The 20,544-nt window shown below is 35.6% G+C and overlaps 2 protein-coding genes across 3 annotated transcripts; both read left to right on the top strand.

The window, feature by feature from the left end:
• The first annotated feature begins 293 nt into the window (after positions 1–293).
• Positions 294–17,740, top strand: LOC127795053 (probable UDP-N-acetylglucosamine--peptide N-acetylglucosaminyltransferase SEC). 2 transcript variants are annotated; one of them, XM_052326483.1, is made up of 11 exons: positions 294–549; positions 3,524–3,743; positions 4,280–4,372; positions 4,465–4,566; positions 4,695–4,862; positions 4,952–5,040; positions 15,046–15,167; positions 15,281–15,462; positions 15,903–16,187; positions 17,005–17,152; positions 17,253–17,473. In XM_052326483.1, the coding sequence occupies exons 1-11, from the start codon at positions 398–400 to the stop codon at positions 17,324–17,326; spliced, it is 1,635 nt and encodes a 544-aa protein (XP_052182443.1). In that variant the 5' UTR covers positions 294–397; the 3' UTR covers positions 17,327–17,473. The 2 variants fall into 2 exon arrangements, with proteins under 2 accessions (XP_052182443.1, XP_052182442.1); XM_052326482.1 differs by having other exon boundaries at positions 298–549; positions 17,287–17,740.
• Positions 17,741–18,328: 588 nt separating this feature from the next.
• LOC127795312 (uncharacterized) lies at positions 18,329–20,207 on the top strand. Its single transcript, XM_052326914.1, has one exon. The coding sequence runs from the start codon at positions 18,458–18,460 to the stop codon at positions 19,424–19,426; it is 969 nt and encodes a 322-aa protein (XP_052182874.1). The 5' UTR covers positions 18,329–18,457; the 3' UTR covers positions 19,427–20,207.
• The last annotated feature ends 337 nt before the right edge of the window (positions 20,208–20,544 follow it).

The following is a 20,544-nucleotide window of genomic DNA, read 5'->3' as shown; positions in this document are numbered from 1 at the left end:
ATCAATAAAATATCTTTTAAGAAAAAATATATTTTTTGGTAAATATATAATATAATATTACTTTTGACCGCTTAGTTCCATTCTTTTATAGAGCATTGAAACTAAATTCTAAATCATATACATAAATATATAAATATATATATTAAAATTTACAAATCAAATCATATTTTAAAAAGTTCTTAAAAATCCAACAAAAATAAACCGGCTGAAGTAGAAACTAAAAAGACTTTTGACAGTGTGCATCAAAAAAAGAAAAAGACTTGATACTCTGTCCTTCACTGGTGTTGAAGTAAAAGATGGGAAAAGGTCACCGGGATGAAGAGCATCACTTTTACCACTTGCCCGCAACCTATATATATACCGTTAGGTTTTGTTCTCTCCAGTGCGAAGGTTCGCAATGGCGGAATTGCAGCTTCCGAAGGCGGAGAACTCCAGCGACGAGAGCTGGAAGAGGCCGGCGGTGGCCCCTAAAGTCGTCGTTTTAGCTGACCTTAATGTTGATCCCCCTGAATCCGATGCCGCCGATTCATTTCCCCTCGATCAGTCCAGGTGACCTTACTCTGCTTCCGCCCCATCTATTCATTTTCTCGTTAATTGTATTTTGAATATGCGGTTTTGTTTTTTCAATCTCTTGTCTTTTTTTCTGTCTTAATCTTTTTGGTGGAGTACGTTCCTTGCTTAGGGCTAGCTGGAGAAATGCCGAGGAAGGGAAAAGAAATTTGAGTCCTTCAAATATGTTTAGGCTTTCTGAGCAGATACTTTGTTTTTGGACTTCTGGTCGCAGAGAGACTTGTAGATGTTATAAGCGTCCTAGGGTTTCAAGTGTATGTCAGTGCCAATTTGCTTACCTGGTGTATAAGGGAAATTTTGTTTGTTTGTTTGTTTTTTTTGTTTTGGTTCGAAAAATTAATGTGCAAATTCGTTACTTGAATAAAACATATACAGATAGACAATAAATCGAACTCCAGCCATAGTTTTTTTTTCTTTTTCTTGCTTGATACCTCCAGCTATAGTTGATTAACCAGAAAATCTTTGTGTCAGACCTAGCTTTTTTTCTTTTCTCTTTTTAATAATAAATTGTAAAAGAGGGTTTGACAACTTTGGCTTGAATTTGCTTAAAGATCTCTAAAAAATACTTGGTAAGTTTTCCGACTTATGCCTATCACTCGTGTGTCTGATGGGAGTGACACATGTTCAATTTATATGCAAAATTAGGAACCTACAGTTTTAGATAAACAGAAACTACTCCCATCAAGGATAACTGTATCCTACTATTTTATATGATAGAACCAACTTTAGATAATTACCTTTAATCATTTTTTAAATTATTCAAAATATGAGAATAGTATTTTCAAAATTGGTGATATTATTAAGTCTCCAAATGGGATGTGCTTACCTTCTCCCACTTGGCTTATATGTTGATTACTTAATGGTTAGCCAAAAAATAGTTTTATACTGTATTCAAATGCTTTTATCCAATAAAGAATACTGTACACAAATCATAGTGATCATATTCTAAATAATGAATAATTCTTTCTCTATATTACAATGTACATTACCCTTTTAAGAGAAACTAAACTAAATAAGCCTTAATTAGCTAATTGAGTTTGGTCTTTTATATATCCCCATGAATATAAACAAACAATTGTATGTGGACAAGCAAGTACTTCATTTTTTAAGAAATAATGCATGTTCATACAATAAGGTAGAAAAGAGATCAAAACAAAAATTCAAACAAGACCATGTACTTCACATGATGCACAGAAATTTTGCTGGCGATACTTTCGTTATGGGATCCACAACCATTAGGTGAAATATTATATGCTTAGTAGTCATTTCTTGTTTCTTAATATCTTCTCTTACAAGAAGTACTGTATGTCAGTATGCTTGCTTCAACTTGCATTTCTATTATTCTTAGATAAGACAATAACAGTTACATTATCACAAAAACTCTTCATAATTCTCATTATAAAATTGACAATCTCGACACTAGACATGAAATTTCTTAACTGTAATTCTTATGTTGTGGCTTTATGGCATGTAATGATTGTTTTCCCCCATGGTAGATGATGCAACAATAGTTGGTTAGTACTCTTCTAAGATATAGCTACTCTAGGAAGAAGGAGAATATACCCTAACTTTCGTGTGTTTATTCATCTTAACAGTATTTATATCCGTGTAGCCAATCATATTCAGAAGGTTTATATGCGTGTAGAATTCTTAGTTCTGTGCAAGTACCCTACGATTTTCTTAGCAACTTTCTAATCTTTCATGCCTGGATTATTATTATGTTTTTTTCATTCCTATGGCAAATGCAAGATTAAGTCTTGTGCAAACCCATGCATATATCAAACTCCCAATTAATGATGCATAAGGGATATTTTGCATTTGTTCTCATTGCAAATCAGCTTGTGGACGCTAATTCATATTACATTTATCTCCCTTAATAATGGGAGTTGGATTATGAGCATAAAATTTTATCTTAGATTTTTCAAAAAAATTTAAATGCTCTTTTTGGGATAGTCTTTAACATGGTGATCAATGTTCTGTCAAACGATGTACCAGATTTTCCTTTGGTATAGTACCAATTCAAGGTACTATATTTAGATACGTTTCTATAATAAATTAGTAATACATATTATAAAAAACATATTCAAGTATAATAAATTTTATATATACAATGACAAAAGTATATAAAACTTACGCTATTACAAAAATATATCACACACAAATAATTTAAACTGCAATATAACAACATGTTCAAATCAATATTCAAATTACACAGGAAATTAAATTGTACAATTGATGATCTAACACATAAAAATATAAAATAAAAAAAATTATTTGTATTAAAAATACTTTGGAAATTGAATTCTTTTTTGTTATGATGTATTTAAACAATACAATATATTTACAACATTATAGGATATAGCATGTACTTATGTATGCATTATATGCTATATATTTTACGAATATTTATACACACAAGGATGCAAGACTTGCATCCCTATGTGTAATAGGGAGTTAGGACTGCTGTGTCCCTTGGGTTAAGGAACTGTTATCTAGTAATTTTGGTACTGTTGGATATCAACTAGTATTTTAACTGAAATGAAACACCCTATATAATCAACTAGATTAGCATTGGTGTGGTACAATATCTATATTCTGTTCTTAAAGACCTCCGATTTCTATATCTGTAAATTTCTATGCCAACAACAATCGAAACTTCACCCAAATCCTTCATATTGAAGTTTTAAGAAAAAGTTCCATCTCACCAAACATCTCAAATAATTGCTTGTAAGAAAAATAATCTAAAATATATAATTATCTTTTCAAAATTGGTGATAATGTGGGCCACATTAAGTCACCAAATAGGAGTGTTTACATTCACATGTCGGTCATGGTGACTGGAATTTGTGCCTTCAACTGTACTGTTCTCACAATAAGGTCAATTGTAGTTTGAACATGCTTTATTAACTATTACTGAATATGATTTTTGACATAGTTCCTTTGTGGTGCCTAGGTTGGATAATGCCGGAAGTAGTCAAGATAAATGCAGTTTCATGAGCAAAGATGCTGATGTTGCTGAAGGAGAGGAAAAACTTTTGAAAAAATCAGCCAAATGTCGTTCAAGAGCTAGTAAGGTAGAGTACCCTCTCGACTGTGTTCCTGATGCTGATGCAGATCAGCATGGTCAAGGGGTTTCTTCATCACGTGAGGAAAAAGTGAGCAGCCTTAAAACAGTAAGTACTGCTGGAATCCCTTCAACTAATTTGTCTCAGGCTTTTGCTTTTGTTTTCCTTTTTCATGCATTAGATGTGCTTTTGTGATTTCGTTTTTCTCCTGGTGCACTTTCCAAATGCACATTATTCAAATTGTCATACTGGTTACAATTCATTATCATGTCAATCGGAGAAGTTATTATCTAACAACAATTACACCGCTATTCTTCCCTTTTCTGATTTTTAGATTGTTTCATAAAGATACTAAACTATATGGCATTTCACATAGGTTATTCAGTGAGATTTTCTAGCCCATTATTGCAGATAAAATTAGCACATGCATATGTCTTCAAATATGTGTAGTATTGGCCTACAGTTGCATGATAATATACCATTTTCTGCCAATCAGTTTGGTAACAGAGGAAAAAAGAGAAAAAGATTGCTTGCACATATTTCTATGATTAATAGGCAAAGGATTAAATTTATGGAATGTACATATTTCATAATATAATTTCAAATTAAATTTGTGATCTTACCAATGTAGTGAATGCGTGTAGGGATTGGTACATGTTGCAAGGAAGATGCCAAAAAATGCTCATGCTCACTTTATACTAGGCTTAATGTATCAACGGATGGGTCAGCCACAAAAGGTAGGTCTATAATCCTCCCTGTCTCTTTTGTTTAGTTATAGTACATGCTTTGGTTTCAACATGGATTTGTTTAGAGAGAAGCATGTGTTTAGGCAGTCTTAGCATATGAGAAGGCAGAAGAGATCTTACTTCGCAATGAAGAAGAGATTGACCGGCCGGAGTTCCTTTCTTTGGTTCAGATTCACCATGCACAGGTGTGTTAGTTATTAAAACATTGATGTATTGCCATTATGAATGAGTAGGTATTCTCCTTAATGCCGTCGATGAATGGAGTGAATGGCTTTAGTGGTCAATCTGAAATGAACCTTTCCTTCCTCTGTAGTGCCTTATGCTAGGAAGTTCAGGGGATAGTAGTTCTGAAAAAGAATTTGACCCTAAAGAGCTAGAGGAAATTCTTTGTAAGTTGAAGGAGTCAATGAAATCAGATATTAGACAGGCATCTGTTTGGAATACTCTAGGCATGATACTGCTGAAAACTGGTCATTTGCAGGTAAAAACTACCTTTGTTTCATATTCTGTAGGCAGAATTTGTTTACTTGTTTTTTCATTAACTAATATGTTCTATATGGTTTTCCTTAGAATGCTGTCTCAGTATTGTCATCTTTGTTATCTATTGTTCCTGACAACTTGGATTGCCTTGGAAACCTTGGGATTGCCTACCTTCAAAGGTAAGGAAGCATCATATCTTTCCTTTTATGCTTGTGTTTTACTCTTCCCTTTAAGCTTCTGCATTCTGAATGATCTAGTGACTCACAAGTATGGAAGGGGAAAAGCAAACATGAAACGAAATAAGGACATGTTTATTCTTTAAAAAAAAGGAAAAAAAGAAAAAAGGATGCTTCTACTAGAAGCTTGAGAATTACACAGATTGTTATCTAAGGCACCTTTATTAATTGCCATAGCCTATATGTGGTAGATAAAATGGGGAGTCATTTGGAATTAATAAAAAAGGGATGAATTGCTACTTTATGTTAAAAGTGATAGTATATAGCATATACCAAAATGCTGAGGTATACCCAATTTTTACTGGTGGATATTCTAGAACTTGTTTGTGGTGCTTCATGTTTACTTTATCATGCTTAAAGTACAAAGAGAACCTAATGAGAGGTGCTAACTTTTAATAGTAGGTGATTATAAATTGATTCAAATACTAGTTAAATTATTGAATGATTTAAATATAGTAATGTTGAAACAATGTTCTGATGAATCAGAATACTAGTAGCAATGGTATTTAGAGAACCTTGGGAGAACAATTATGTAATGATAGTCATCAGGTATAGCAATGGGCTAAGTTTGGACCAAGACCCCTTCCCCATCCTTGTTCTTGTATTCTTGTCCCTAACCCTGTCCCCATTGGGTAATGTCTTTAATTTAACATCCCTGCTCCCTCTGGTAGCAGGTATCCATTGATACGTATATGATAGTCATCAGGTATAGCAATGGGCTAGGTTTGGACCAAGACCCCTTCCCCATCCTTGTTCTTGTATTCTTGTCCCTAACACTGTCCCCATTGGGTAATGTCTTTAATTTAACATCCCTGCTCCATCTGGTAGCAGGTATCCATTGATACGTATTATTTGATCAATTTATATAAACAAAAATGAAAATACTGTTCTTATTAAAAATTATTTTGTGTTCTTAGCAATGTTTCTTTCCTATCATATAGATGTCCTACACCTCAAATTATTGGTAAAATTTAAAAATAAAATAATACAAAGAAACATATTGACAGATAAAGTACATGTAAGGATTTAAACAAAGCAATAACATATCAAGTCTTAATCCCATTATGTGAGGTTAGTTGCGTGAATTCTAGCTCACCAATCATTTCTATCTATGGCCTTATCTTCTGTAAGGCCCTTATAACTCATATCATACTTAAGAGTTTCCGACCAATTTTTCTTGGTATTCCTCTACCTCTTTTACTAAAAACCCATTCTATTCCATCTACTGTCCAACCAAGAGTCTGTATTTTTTGTCTTCTCATATGAAAAACCATCTAAATCATGTCTTACACATCTTTCGTGGGTGTTTCTCCGACCTTATTTCAAATAACTTCATTTCTAATTTTATCTTTACTTATGTAGCCTACACATCAATTGTACCATCATCATCTTTGTTTCACTCGTATTTTGCATATGTTGATACTTTATTGCACAACATTTTGTTTGTAGATTTTTGAAGACATCAAGAAAATATTTTAAGAAATTGTCATTAGATTTACGTGAGCTTAGATTCCATTTTCATAAAGTCAATATGGTGAACATGAATAAAGAGGTTTCATGGTAATTATGAATCCACTTTTGTTTCTTGCAAATGTTCCAGCTTGGAAGAGCATTGAATCTCTTTCATAGCTATTTCATGAAGCTTGTGACCTTTGGGATATTGAGATCTCACCCTCCCTTCCCTAGCCAAAGCCAACCTCAAGAAAGAAATGTTAAAAAGGTATTTATGTTGAATGGTGGCATCCAAGGATTTGATGAAGATGAGACTAGATGGTGTCATGGTGTATGTTATTTGCAATCTTGCAGATGACATTGTGTTGGTCAATAAGACAAAAGAAGGCATAAATACCAAACTTGAGATATGGAGTAACCTTTTAGAATCTAAGGGTTTTAAATTAAGTAGAATGAAAACACATGGTCTATGAGTTAAGTAAAAATAAAAGTGTGTAAGATGATAAACAACAACAACATATCCAGCCTTCATCCCACTATGTGGGGTCGACTACATGGGTTCTAGACTTTCATGTATTTTTATCTTTTGTCATATCTTCATTTAGGCCCATACACTTCATATCAAACTTTAATGTCTCTCTTAAAGTCTTATTGGGTCTGTCTCTACCTCTTTTTTTGATTAATTGTTCAATTTCATCAACTCCCCTCACATGAGCGTCTCTTAGTCTTCTTCTCACATGACCAAACCATCTTAGTCTAGTCTTTCTCATCTTCTTCTCGATTTGCACTACTCCTACCTTATTACGAATAACCTCATTTCTAATTTTATCTTTTCTTGTATGGCTGCACATCCATCTTAGCATCCTCATCTCCACTATGCTCGTCTTTTGCTCATGCTGGTATTTAACTGTCCAACATTTTGGGCTATACAACAAAACTGGTCTTATAATTGTCCTATAGAATTTTTCTTTCTGTTTTAATAGGATTTTACCATCACATAATACCCCCGATGCATTTCTCCATTTTAGCCAACCTATCTTAATTTTATCCGTGACATCCTCGTGAATTTCTCCATCTTTTTGAATCATTGATCCCAAATATTGAAAACGATATTTTCTTTGTATGCTTTGGTCTTCCAATTTTATTATAACATCTTCCACTCTTGCATTCTTACTAAATTTACATTCCATATATTCTATTTTCCTTCTACTTAATTTGAATCCCTTAGATTCTAAATTGTTTCTCCACAACTCAAGCTTAGTGTTCACTCCTTCTTTTGTTTCATCCACCAACACTATGTCATCTGCAAATAACATAGACCGTGGCACTTCTGTCTAAATGTGTTTAGTGAGTTCATCCATTACTAAAGCAAATAAGTATGGACTTAGTGCAGAACCTTGATGCAGTCCCATTATAATTTTAAACGATTCAGTATCCCTTTCGCATGTTCTGACCCTTGTCTCCACACTATGATACATGTCCTTAAGGGGTCGTATATAGACTATTTGAACTCCTTTCTTTTCTAAAACCCTTAATAATACTTCTCTAGGAATTCTATCATAGGCATTTTCTAGATCTATAAACGCCATATGTAAGTTTTTCTGATGATCTTGATACATTTCCATTCGGTGGCTCAGTAGGTATATAGCTTCCATTGTTGACCTACTAGGCATGAAACCAAATTGATTTTCTGATACGTCTGTTTCTTTTCTGAGTCTCTGCTCTATTACTCTCTCCCAAAGTTTCATGGTATGGCTCATTAACTTAATTCCTTTGTAATTTTCACAGTTTTGAACATCTCCTTTGTTCTTGTATATAGGAACCAGAGTACTCTTCCTCCATTCATTTGGCATCTTTTTTTATTTAAGGATCGTGTTAAATAATTTCGTTAGCCAGGACATGCCCTTTTCTCCCGTGAATTTTCATGCTTCTATTGGTATATTATCCGATCCTATCGCCTTATGATTTTTCATTTTTTTTATTGCTTGCCTTATTTCTTTTGAACTTATGCATCGATAAAATGTATAGCTCACGTTCCCTTCGGAGTTACTAAGATGTCCTAACCTAATTCTTATGTCTCCACCATCATTGAATAATTTTGTAAAATAATCCTTTCATCTCTCCTTAATTGCTCCCTTATTTAGTAATACATTTTGGTTTTTATCTTGTATGCATTTCACTTGATTTAGATCCCTTGTTTTTCTTTCTCTTGCTTTAACTAATTTATATATATCCCTTTCTCCATCTTTTGTATCAAGTCGTTTATATAGATTCTCATATGCTTTTGATCATGCTTCACTAACAACTCTTTTTGCTGTCTTTTTCGCTTCTTTATAATTTTTTAGGTTTTCTTCATTGTTGCACTGATATACAGCCTTATAGAAAGTTTTCTTATTTCTAATTTTCAATTGTACCTCTTCATTTCACGACTAAGACTCTTTTAAGGTTTGGGTCTCTACCATTTGTCTCTCCAAGGACTACCTTTGTCGTACTTTTCAGGGTAGTAGCCATTTCCCTCTACATTTGGTTTGCCTGTCATTCTTCGATCCATTCCCTTCTACCCCTTAATTTTTCTTTGAAGATTAATTGTTCCTCCCCTTTTAAATCCCACCACTTAATTCTTGGATTTTATTTTATGTGATTTTTTCTCTTCCAGTTTCTTACTTGGACATCAAGTACCAAAAGTCTATGTTGAGTAGTCAAACACTCCCCCAGTATCACCTTACAATCCCTACAACATAACTGATCCTCTTGTCTCATGAGAAAGTAATCTATTTGTGTGCTTGATGTGACAGTTTTATATGTGATTAAGTGGTCGTTCCGTTTTTTGAATCTAGTATTGGTTACGATAAGCCCATATGCCATAGTAAAATCTAAAATAGACTTACCCTCATTATTAATTTTTCCAAATCCATACCCTCTATGTACCTCTCTATAGCTGTTTCCGTTTCTACCCACGTGACCATTGAAGTCACCTCCTGTAATCACTTTCTCTCCTCTTGGTATCATTTGTATGAGTCCCTCTAGGTCTTCCCAGAATTTTACTTTTATCCCTCACCTAACCCCGCTTGTGGTGCATATATACTAAAGATATTCATAATCATTCTTTCTAAACCAACTTTTACCATAATAATCCTATCCCCTATTCTCTTTACATCCACTATCTCATCTACTAAGCTTTTATCCATAATAATCCCCACTCCATTTTTCGCTCGATCATTTCCTGTGTACCATATTTTATATCCAGTTTCTGATAAAGTTTTTGCTTTTTTCCCTACCCATCTTGTCTCTTGAAAGCCCATAATATTAATATTTCTCCTAATCATCACATCTATCACTTCCATAGCTTTGCCTGTTAATGTTCCTATGTTCCATGACGCAATCCTTAATTTATGATTTTCATTTTAGCTTTGGCTTTGACTTTGAATTTGATTTTGGTTTTGATTTTGGACTAACTTCTTTACTCGCATTCATCCAAGCAAATGCGAGGACCCTTGCTCATTTATCACTACATCCGGGCGCCAATGCAGTGGTCCTAGCTTACTTGACACTACACACGGACAGTGTAGTGCGTCGCTATGAAGGGTTACGTCCCAACGATTTTTCATAGTTTGTTTAGAGTTCATGTTTTGGATCCGATTAGGTTTTACTTTGGTTGTCGGCTACTTAACACAACCCTCCTCTTTTATCCGGACTTGATGTTATGGTAAAATTGGAAGTGCAAGTCATACGAAGAAAATATCATTTTAGATATTTTTGATCAATCATTTGTAAAGATGGGGAGATTTATGTGGATGTTACCCATAGAATTAATAAGTTATGATGGTTAAAATGGAAACATGCATGCAACATTTTATGTGACAGTAAGATTCTATTAGAGTTAAGAAGGGAAATTTTGTAAGACAATTACAAAGCCAACTTTATTGTGTAAAAATGCATAAATCAATGTAAGACTGTACGCTATTGAGTATGTTATATATATATATATATATATGAGAATATATAACTATGTGAATTACATAAATACCCTCATGCTAATACAATTATATACAAATATATGCTAACATATTGTATGATGTATAATGTTGGGCAGAAAGCACTGATATATGCAAGATATGAGCATAATGGTGTTAGGATCCTATGGTTCGCCTAGGGTTTCAACAGAGAATTAGGGTAGAATTAGAGAAAAAGAGGGAAAAGTAGGAGGCGGGAGAAACATGGAGGTCGAGAGGGAGAATAGATGGAGAATCAGAGAGAATTGGGAGGGAGAAAGAGAGGAAGAGAAGCTGAGGGAGACAGAGATCCCAAAGAGCAAGAAAGTGTTTTAAGAGAGGAAATCAGAAAATTCAATTGATATTTTTTGAAAAATCCCTTTACAACAGCCCTAGAAGCTTTATATAGCTAATTAAACAGCTTACAGAAAATACACGTAGTAAAATAACTATTGCTACCAACATAATAGAATTAACTCCTCCTGAGGAAAAATCCACTACACTCTACCCTACTGTAAGCTACTATACACCCTAGGGTCTTGACATTTCTCTCCGCCTTAAAATATTTCTTGTCCTCAAGCAAGGCAAGACCTCATAAGACAACTCTTTAGGAAGGTGGAGTAGTAATGTTGTAAATAGCTTAGGAATGTTGCCGATTTCCAATCTTAGCTCTTTTTTTCTTCTCGCTCTTCCACAACTTGGATGGAGAAATTCTAAAAAACTCTGTAAGCATAACAAATTGTCAATAGCTCTCATCTACTCATTGATTGGAACAAAACCAGAATCGATCACTCTCTTTTTGTCATAGTTAGCAGCTGAAGCCTGCCAACTGCTATTCACACAATTTTTCCCCATCACAGCTCCTTTGATGTTGGCTGTTTGGCGTTCGGAGGATTGGCTAACTGGGACCGTGACTTCCTTTAATATTTCATCACCATCTAGTGCAAGTAAGGATGTCAGACACACATCCGTGGCTGCAATTAATGGATTCCGGACAGACCAACTGTCATTCTCTACTGCAAAAATATCTGTAATAACCTTTAGATGTAGCAATTGAGAAATGTAGACTCACTTCGGATAATCAGGAAAAAGTTGTTTGAGAGCATCAAAACTAGGAGTTACTACAACACTAATTCCAGTCATCAATCCATCCTCCAGTATAGTTGACAGAAATCCTAATTGGCCAACTGGAGTGAGGAAGAACAAGGCAGTTGGAGCTTTGTTCTCAATAGCAAAAATTTTTCCTTCCTTAGCTATTTCCCTTAGTTTTCCTCCAGCTACAAACTGTTTCCAAAATTCCTTAAAACTTTGAATTTGCTTATTTCTGAGAGAATTCCTATTAGGATCATAACTCTCAAGAGACTTCCCAAGGATGCTACACTGACTGTAGCTTCTTCTTTGACCTGTAATAGTCATCAATAAGGATCACACACGAGGACATGCCTTGATTAATTGTAATTCTGGAGGCCTAGCAATCAAAGTTCTTATATTCAAAATCCTGTCATGCAGAACAAGCACGACATCCATCTCTCTTATTGTCTCCATCTTATGATTGAAAGAGAAATTAACGTCTCTCTTTTCAGCGAGTATGTCCTGCTCTCTTGAAACACCTTCTTTAGTTACCTCTATTAAATTCAACACCAAAAATTGGTTTGCACCTTCTAAAATCTGGCTTGCATCTTTTGAAATGATGTCAATACTGTCATACTATTCAGAATCAGAATCTTTCATGTCAGCAATAAGTTATTCTCTTGCTAGAGCTGTTTTAACTTTCTTATTACCTGTTTTTTAACCAAAGCTAAGGAATCACCAACCTTCTCCGGAATCAAAGGCAATGGAACAATATTCTTTGTCACTTCATCAAATACTTTCTCATTTTCCTTTTACAACCTCTTAGTAGGGGCATATTTCTCAATCACTGCAGTCGAATTCACCTCAACGCTGCTGATTTTAGAAATTGATTGAGCATGTATCTCATTGTGAAAAACTGAATCAATTTTAGATCCTAAAGATCCAGATGTGTTTATCTCCAACTCTAGAAAGTCTCTATTGCCTCCATTCATTCATTTCACTTGATTGACTGCATCAATCATCTTTTGTTTTGAACTTCCGAGAATATCATCTAGAACATCTTCATCAAAAACTTCATTTTCAAAGGAATTAGTTTGTTCCTTTGAATCTTCTTTTATCCAAACATCCTAGATCAAATCTCCTGGATTATTGTTATTGTTGTTGACATTGTTGTTATAGTCATCTTCCTTGTTAATACTGCCTAAATCAAAAGACTTCTTCTGCTCAAAATCGGAGGCAAGCAGTGAATCATTTTTCCATAATCTTGACTTCTCCTTAGATTGCTTCATTTCAAGGAACTCCTGAGGCTGTAATGCTTCATTAACGACGTCTTTCTTATTATTATTTTCTTCCTTAGACATTCCAACATCCTTTTTTGTAAGAACAGTTTCATCTCTCTGAGTTGAACCCAGAGATTTGACAATGGAGTTCTAATTCCACGGACGAGTAAAGTATGGATCTCCGTCTGAAACAAGATTTGACCCATTCCTTTGAGGAGAGTAAGGATTTCCACCAATCACAGGATCTGGTCACTTCCTTATAATATTTGGATTTGAATATTCTCTAAAAAGCAAACAAGCAAGTAGTCTAACTTAATTCTGTCTAGTGATCATTATCATGAACTTCGGCATTTGTTTGCGAAGTTGCTTGTCAATTTCATCGAGTATACCTCTTACTTCCTCGCGAAGTTGGTTGCGCATCTGATCGATTGCGTTATCAAGCTTCGTCTTCATTGTTGTTTCCAATTGAGTCTAGATCTAAGGCCAAGGCTCACAGCTCTAAACAATCTCCTGAAAATCAGTTGATTCTAAAACAATCGCTACTTAAAATTCCGTAAGCCTAATTCGCTATGCAACTTTGATACCTCCTAAACCTGATCAAGTTTGTTCAGCCTTCAAGTTCGCATACTATCCGCTTCCAAATTCACCAAAATTCCTCTATCTTAGTTATGATGCAGTAGCTAAGGACCCTTGCCTTCCTAATTTCAGCTTCTTGAGAATTTGATTGGCTCTCATTGCAACTTCTTGTGAATCACCAACTCTCAGTTTCACTAAATTGCCTTTATTACTTGCAATGACCTAGATCCAGTTGCTCCAGAACAACAGCTGAAATTGCCTGGGTCTACTTCACCTTCACACGCCTTCAAATCTGAGCCGCAACAGAAACACAGTCGAGAATTGATCGGCTGTCATACCAAATTGTTAGGATCCTAGGGTTCATCTAGGGTTTCAACAGAGAATTACGACAGATTTTAGGAAGAATTAGGGCAAAATTAGAGAAAGAGAGAGAAAAGCAGGAGGCGAAATAAACAGGGAGATCAAGAGGGAGGAGCAGAGAGAATCGAGAGGGAGAAAGAGAGAAAGAGAAGCTGAGGGAGAGAAGCAGACAAATCCCAGAGAGCGAGAGAGTGTTTCAAGAGAGGAAATCAAAAGATTCAATTGATATTTCTGAATAATCCCTTTGGCCTCTACAATAGCCCTAGTAGCTTTATATAGCTACTTTAACAGCTTGACATAAAATACAAGTAAAATAACTACTGCTAACAACGTAATATAATTAACTACTCTTGAGGAATAATTTACTACACTCAACCCTACTGTAAGCTACCATACACCCTAGGGTCTTGACAAATGGAGATGAAGATGCTAAGATAGATGTGCACCTATGCAAGAAAAGATAAAGTTAGAAATGAGTTTATTCATATAAAGGATGGAGTGGCTCCTATTTAATGATAGTGTGTGAGACAAAATTAAGATGATTTGGTCATGTGAGAAAAAAACCAATAGAGGTTTTTGTGAGAAGAGTGGATGAATGGAATAAGTATTTAGCAAAAGAGATAAGAGGAAGACCAAAAAAAACTTTGTGGGAGACCCTTAGGTAGGATATTAGTTATAAGGGCCTTATAAAAGATAAAACCATAGATAGAAATGATTGGACAAGTAGAATTCATGTAGCCAACCCCACATTGTGGGATAAAGGCTTGGTATGTTGTTTTTGTTATTCTTTTAATTGTTTCACAAAATGGCTGCCTCTAGATTGGGGCTGCATTTTCATGCTTGGGTCTTGAACATTATCTTCATTTCTTACTTATTGATAAATAAATATTTTCAATATCATTACTTCATTTACCATGTAGCTACTTTTTTTGGTTTTCTTATTCTATAAGTCCTAGCATTTCTCATCTCTGGTAACTGGGAATGGCATTATTCACCATGACCCACATGCTTTGGCCAGACATTGCCACCTTTGCTACTCTTTAAGGAAAAAAAGAGGCATTGAAGCAATTCGGTTAATTGTTATACTGTGGCTATAACAAGCCTATTAGCAATTATAGTAAAGTGGATTCTGGACAGAGGGCGTGTTAAGGGCTTTTATATGCTACCTCATTGTTTTGTTGATACTCAGACTTGTTACTGTGATACGTATCTTCCAGTGGAAATTTGGAGCTCTCAGCCAAATGTTTTCAAAATTTGGTATTGAAAGATCAGAACCACCCTGCTGCTTTAGTCAACTATGCAGCTGTTCTTTTGTGTAAATATGGTGCAGTTATTGCAGGTATGATCTTGTTGATTTAATTCTATTTAATTACAATGTGTCACTTTATATTTCCTTATCTTTATCATTTTGGAATATTAAAAAGCATAAGGCAACTCCTACTTATTGTCCAGGTGCTGGAGCAAATGCTGGTGAAGGGGCTTCACTTGATGAGATTACTGCTGCCAATGTTGCAAAGGAGTGTTTATTAGCAGCAGTAAAATTGGATCCAAAAGCAGCACATTTGTGGGCAAATCTTGCTAATACATATTATATGACCGGTGATCATAAAAGTTCCAGCAGGTGCTTGGAGAAGGTTATTGCTCTACAGTCATCTCTTCCCTTCTCAAATTACTTGTTTTGGTCAAGGTTTTGGTAGTAATTGTTCTTGTGGGATGTTTCAACAGCTGGGAGCTTAGTTTCTGCCTTCTATTATATTCATGCCTTTTCTTATGATGTTGGAGTAGCAGGAGATAATCTAACTCCATATGTCCAATTTTTGTGTGTTTCTGTTTTATTTTTCTATTTGTTTTAGTAATTAAGGTGAGCCTTGGTAGATGGCTGTAAGCTCATTGCTTTGTGACTGGAAGGTCATGGGTTTAAGTTGTGGAATTAGTCTCTTTTCAAATAAGCAAGGAAGGCTACATACAAATATGACCCTCTTCTAATCCTCAAAAGCAGGGAGCCTGGATGTCCTTTTTGTTTGCTTTAATAGGGCTTCAGTAAGTTTTATTTCTAATGATTATTACTCATTAGGCAGCAAAATTGGAGCCCAATTGCCTGGCTACGCGATATGCTGTTGCAGTCCATAGAATTAGGGATTCAGAAAGGTCTCAAAATCCTACTGAACAACTTTCCTGGGCTGGGAATGAAATGGCTTCCATACTTAGAGAAGGAGATTCTGCTCTGATTGTGCCTCCCATAGCGTGGGCTGGGCTTGCTATGGTTCATAAGGCCCAATATGAGATTGCAGCAGGATTTGAAATTGAGAAGAACGAATTACTTGAGGTTGAAGAGCGTGCCATCTACAGTTTAACTCAGGTTACTATTTATTGTTCTCTTATTTGTACTAGGACAACATGAATTTTTTTCATTAAAACCTGAGTACTTGTTGCATATATTTGGCATGAATATTTGTGGTTCTGAGTTTTGAAGCTACAATAATCTCTTTGCCTTAGCTGGTTCGATGAATAAACTCCCATTTATACAGCAAAAGGTGTTAATATATTCCTCAATTTTTAGATTTGATTCCATGATTAGACAAAAGCTCAACAATACTTACTGCTTCTCCTATCTGTTAGCTGCCTTTCGCAATTATTGACTAGCTCGTTTGTTCTGTACTTCCAAAATTTGGTAAAGAAACGTTTGATAGCTACGCTTCATCATCATAGGCCTTTTTCCAATATGTTTGGCATGTGCCAATTTTATGCCATACCACTTGTTGAATATATATCAACTTTTATCAAAATAGGATCTGCACAACTTAGTTTGTAGAATTAAAATTCTAGAAAACTAATATAGTCATGATGATCTGTAATTACTGAAATAATATGGTTAGCGTGTGCCCCAATTTCATGCGATAACACTAGTTGAATATATGTGAAGTTGTAGAATGAAAAGAAAGAGATTGTTGTGTGGAGAACTTTTTGATGTCAACATTAATTTGTGCTTATGTATTTAATACAATTGGATGAAAAATGCCTTCAGATGTTTGAGTGGGTTAATGAGGTTCATAACCCAAGAAATGGGCTCGTAAGTTGTAACAAATGACAGCACGTAGGAAGTGTTATACGGGCAATTATTTCATGTGGAACTAGTACTCTTATTTCTGCTGGTTTTGTATTTTCATTTCAATCAGGCAATAACTGAGGACCCAGATGATGCTGTACAATGGCACCAACTTGGCCTTCATAGTCTTTGTACTCAACGGTTCAAAACATCACAGAAGTACCTGAAGGCTGCGGTTGCACGTCTGAAGGAATGCAGCTATGCATGGTCAAATCTTGGTATGTTCAGCTCCGTTATACTTTATTTATTTATTTACTGTTACCTGTATATTTTTCCTTTCCTCGTCTCTGTAACTTGTTCTGTTTGCTTGAGTATCAGTTTATGGTTACGCCATCCTGGTTTGCATCCATAGGTATCTCACTGCAACTATCAGAAGAGTCATCACAAGCTGAAGAAGTATACAAGCGGGCTCTGTCATTGGCAACCTCTAAGCAAGCGCACACAATATTTTCCAACCTTGGAAATTTCTACCGGCAGCAAAAGCAATATGAAAGTGCCAAGGCAATGTACACGAGGTCTCTTGAATTACAGCCTGGCTATGCTCCTGCATATAACAATCTGGGACTTGTATTTGTTGCTGAGAGGAGATGGGAAGAAGCGAAGTACTGCTTCAACAAGGCTGTCCAGGTGGATCCACTATTGGATGCGGCCAAGTCCAACATGATTAAAGCAATTGCCATGTGTAGAATGTATAACAGCTTGTCCTCATGTCCCCTTGGAGATTATATTTGAAACAAAGGTCGGTGGCTTCTTCCCCCACTGATGTCATCTTCCATAAATGACAATTCTGCTTGTTCTTTCTTCTTCTTCTTCTTCTTTTAAATTTTTTAATTAACTAATTTATTTATTCTTACCCTCTTTTTTTTTTTTTTTTTTTGGGGGGGGGGGGGGGGGGGGGGGGGGGGGGTGTTATATTAGAAAAAATGAAATTACTTTATATTAGATAGAACAAAGACTTGTGTGGAAAAAGGCATCATAAATTTGACTGGGAGCACCGTTCTTTCCGTTATTCACGGATGCATGAAACTTGACTAATCCCTCATCATATGTTCAAATTTAAACCATTATATTCGTCTACAAATAAGATAGCATAACAAATGAAATCACACACACTTAGGATGAAATTCCAAGGAATACGTGAGACATGCTTAACTAATTTCTAAACTAGAGTAGAGTGGTGCTTGGTGTTTATAATTTTTGAGTTTTGTAATTTTACGTAAAGAAGAGAACCCTAGTGTTTGATTATAATAATAGGACAGGGGACAATAAAATCGAAACCATTAGTAGCACTCAAATAGGTATCGAGTCTTTTCTCTTTTTTAGTTGGATCCAGAATTTCCAATTTCATAGATGGTGGGATTGTTTCCTCGCATGCGGATGCATACACATGAATAGAGAGAGAGAGAGAGAGAGAGAGAGAGAGAGAGAGAGAGAGAGAGCGCGTGGCTAGGATAACCAGAGAATGGTAGACAAAACGGATACCTTGTCGTCTTCTCCACCTTCACTTAAACCATTCTATTAATATGCACACAGCCACCATTCAAACAGAGCCTTGCCTCTTTCTCCAGGCCGCCTCTCCCACCACCGTCACCCTCCTCCCCGCCTCTCTCTCTCTCTCCCTCCCTCCCTCCCTCCCAGAAAACCCACCATTGTTTATACATCTCCATATATACACGTACGAACGGTATATATCATTTCTTTATAAAACTCATGCAGGCATGAAAATCTCTCTCTCGAAACTTCCGGTCATCCTTAAACCTTCGTTTCGTTCTCTCTTTTCCTCTCTAGCTTTCCTCGCCTTTCTCGCTCTCCAAACAAAACGTCACGTCCAGAAACCCACCACCACCACCACCATCGCTACGACAAGTTTGCCCGCCGGAAGCGATGAGCTCCGGATCCGACCCGGTTACGCCTCCTACGAGGCCTACATCCAGCGCCAACTCAACAAGACCCTCAACCCGAAGCTCCGTAAAATCTGGACCACCCGGGACTGGGGCCGCAAGGTCCGGGTCTTTGCCCAATTCTTCGAGAGCCTGAAGCAAAGAGGCCTCCTCTCCAACGGGTCGAGAACGCTCTCCATCGGGGCCCGAGTCGGCCAGGAGGTGGCGGCGCTGAAGCGGGTCGGAGTGCCCGACTCGGTGGGGATCGATCTGGTGCCCCGCCCCCCACTTGTGATAAAAGGCGACTTTCACTCCCAGCCGTTCGATGATGACACGTTTGATTTCGAATTCTCCAACGTGTTTGATCACGCGCTTTATCCGTGGAAGTTCGTGGAGGAGATCGAACGGACGCTGAAGCCCGGCGGGATCTGCGTGTTACACGTGTCGCTCAACAAACGGGCTGATAAGTATTCGGCGAACGATTTGTATAGCGTGGGGCCGTTGGAGAAGTTGTTTAAGAGATCGGAGATGGTTGAGGTGAGGACCGTTGACGGGTTCGGTTTGGACACGGAAGTAGTTTTCAGAAAAAGGAAGAGGAATGGACGGTTGTGATTTCGTGCAAGTGGGTTACACGGTGATGAAGACACGCGTGGATACACCAGATAGTTGCTTCTTCTTCTTTTTACGCTTTGTTTTGCGGATTGAGTTGAGGGGGTCCGTTGAGCCATGCCTTGGACTGGAGGCGGAGGGAAAGCCCATAATTGTGTGGCTTTTGGGGGGCTGTTTATTCCTTATTTTACGTGGCTTCGTTGAAGAAGTTTTGAATGGTGCATACTTATTTTATTTTCTATGTTTTTCGTCCTTTGCTATGAACGTTGTGTTTTTAAAATTTTAAAACGATAATAGTTAAGAAAAGATCAACTATAATAGTTAATGTAACAAATATAACATAACTGCTTGTTTCTTATGGGATCACATTTTAAAATGATATTGATTGCATTTTAATATATACTTATATTAGTTAAAATTTCTCCATTCAACTTGCATTGTTGGGTTAAGAATCATCATTCTAATAAATGAATTAATTAATTATGGTTGCCGATGATGGAGTCACATTGAAAGAGTCGGTTGGATTTCTTTTAATTTGAATAAAAGATAGACGGAAGGAGTCGATTTTAATAATAATAATAATATTAGATTAGATGAATGATTGGGACCACAACACAAGTTGAATGAATCCCCAAGCCCAACAAGAGATCATTTTCTCGTGAATTTTTAATAATTGATTGAATTTTTATTTTTAGATTATTTTGTGTGACTATTTATTTTTTTTTTATTTTGATTCCATTGTTGTATTTATATTTTTGAATCAATTTAATTTTTATATTTTTTTTATGTGGTAACTAATTTTTCGTTATTTTATTTACATTCATCTATATATATTTTTAAATTAATTTACTTTTATATTTTAATATATAAAAAAATTAATTAAATTAACTTATCTCATTTTATTTTTTTATATCAAAATAAAAGTTAAATTGATTCAAAAATATAAATAGAAAGATGTAATTGAAATAATAAAAAATTTAAGTTATCATATGAAAAAATTTAAAGTATAAGAGTTAAATTAATTTAAGAATATAAGTATAAATATATAATTAAAATAATAAAAAAATTAAATAATTATAAAATATATATGTATAAATAAAAACATGAACGTAGCCCAACCA

This window comes from Diospyros lotus, chromosome 2, assembly GCF_014633365.1.
Source record: "Diospyros lotus cultivar Yz01 chromosome 2, ASM1463336v1, whole genome shotgun sequence".
Taxonomy (NCBI): domain Eukaryota; kingdom Viridiplantae; phylum Streptophyta; class Magnoliopsida; order Ericales; family Ebenaceae; genus Diospyros; species Diospyros lotus.
The sequence above is the reverse complement of the archived record's forward strand: the minus strand, read 5'-3'. Positions and strand labels throughout refer to the sequence as shown.

Excerpts from the sequence above, each read along its gene's own strand:
- LOC127795053 (XM_052326482.1), top strand. The coding sequence starts at position 398 with ATGGCGGAATTGCAGCTTCCGAAGGCGGAGAACTCCAGCGACGAGAGC. Across the intron at positions 5,041-15,045 it reads GGGATTGCCTACCTTCAAAG|TGGAAATTTGGAGCTCTCAG; the intron begins GTAAGGAAGCAT and ends CGTATCTTCCAG. Across the intron at positions 16,188-17,004 it reads CCATCTACAGTTTAACTCAG|GCAATAACTGAGGACCCAGA; the intron begins GTTACTATTTAT and ends CATTTCAATCAG.
- LOC127795312 (XM_052326914.1), top strand. The coding sequence starts at position 18,458 with ATGCACACAGCCACCATTCAAACAGAGCCTTGCCTCTTTCTCCAGGCC.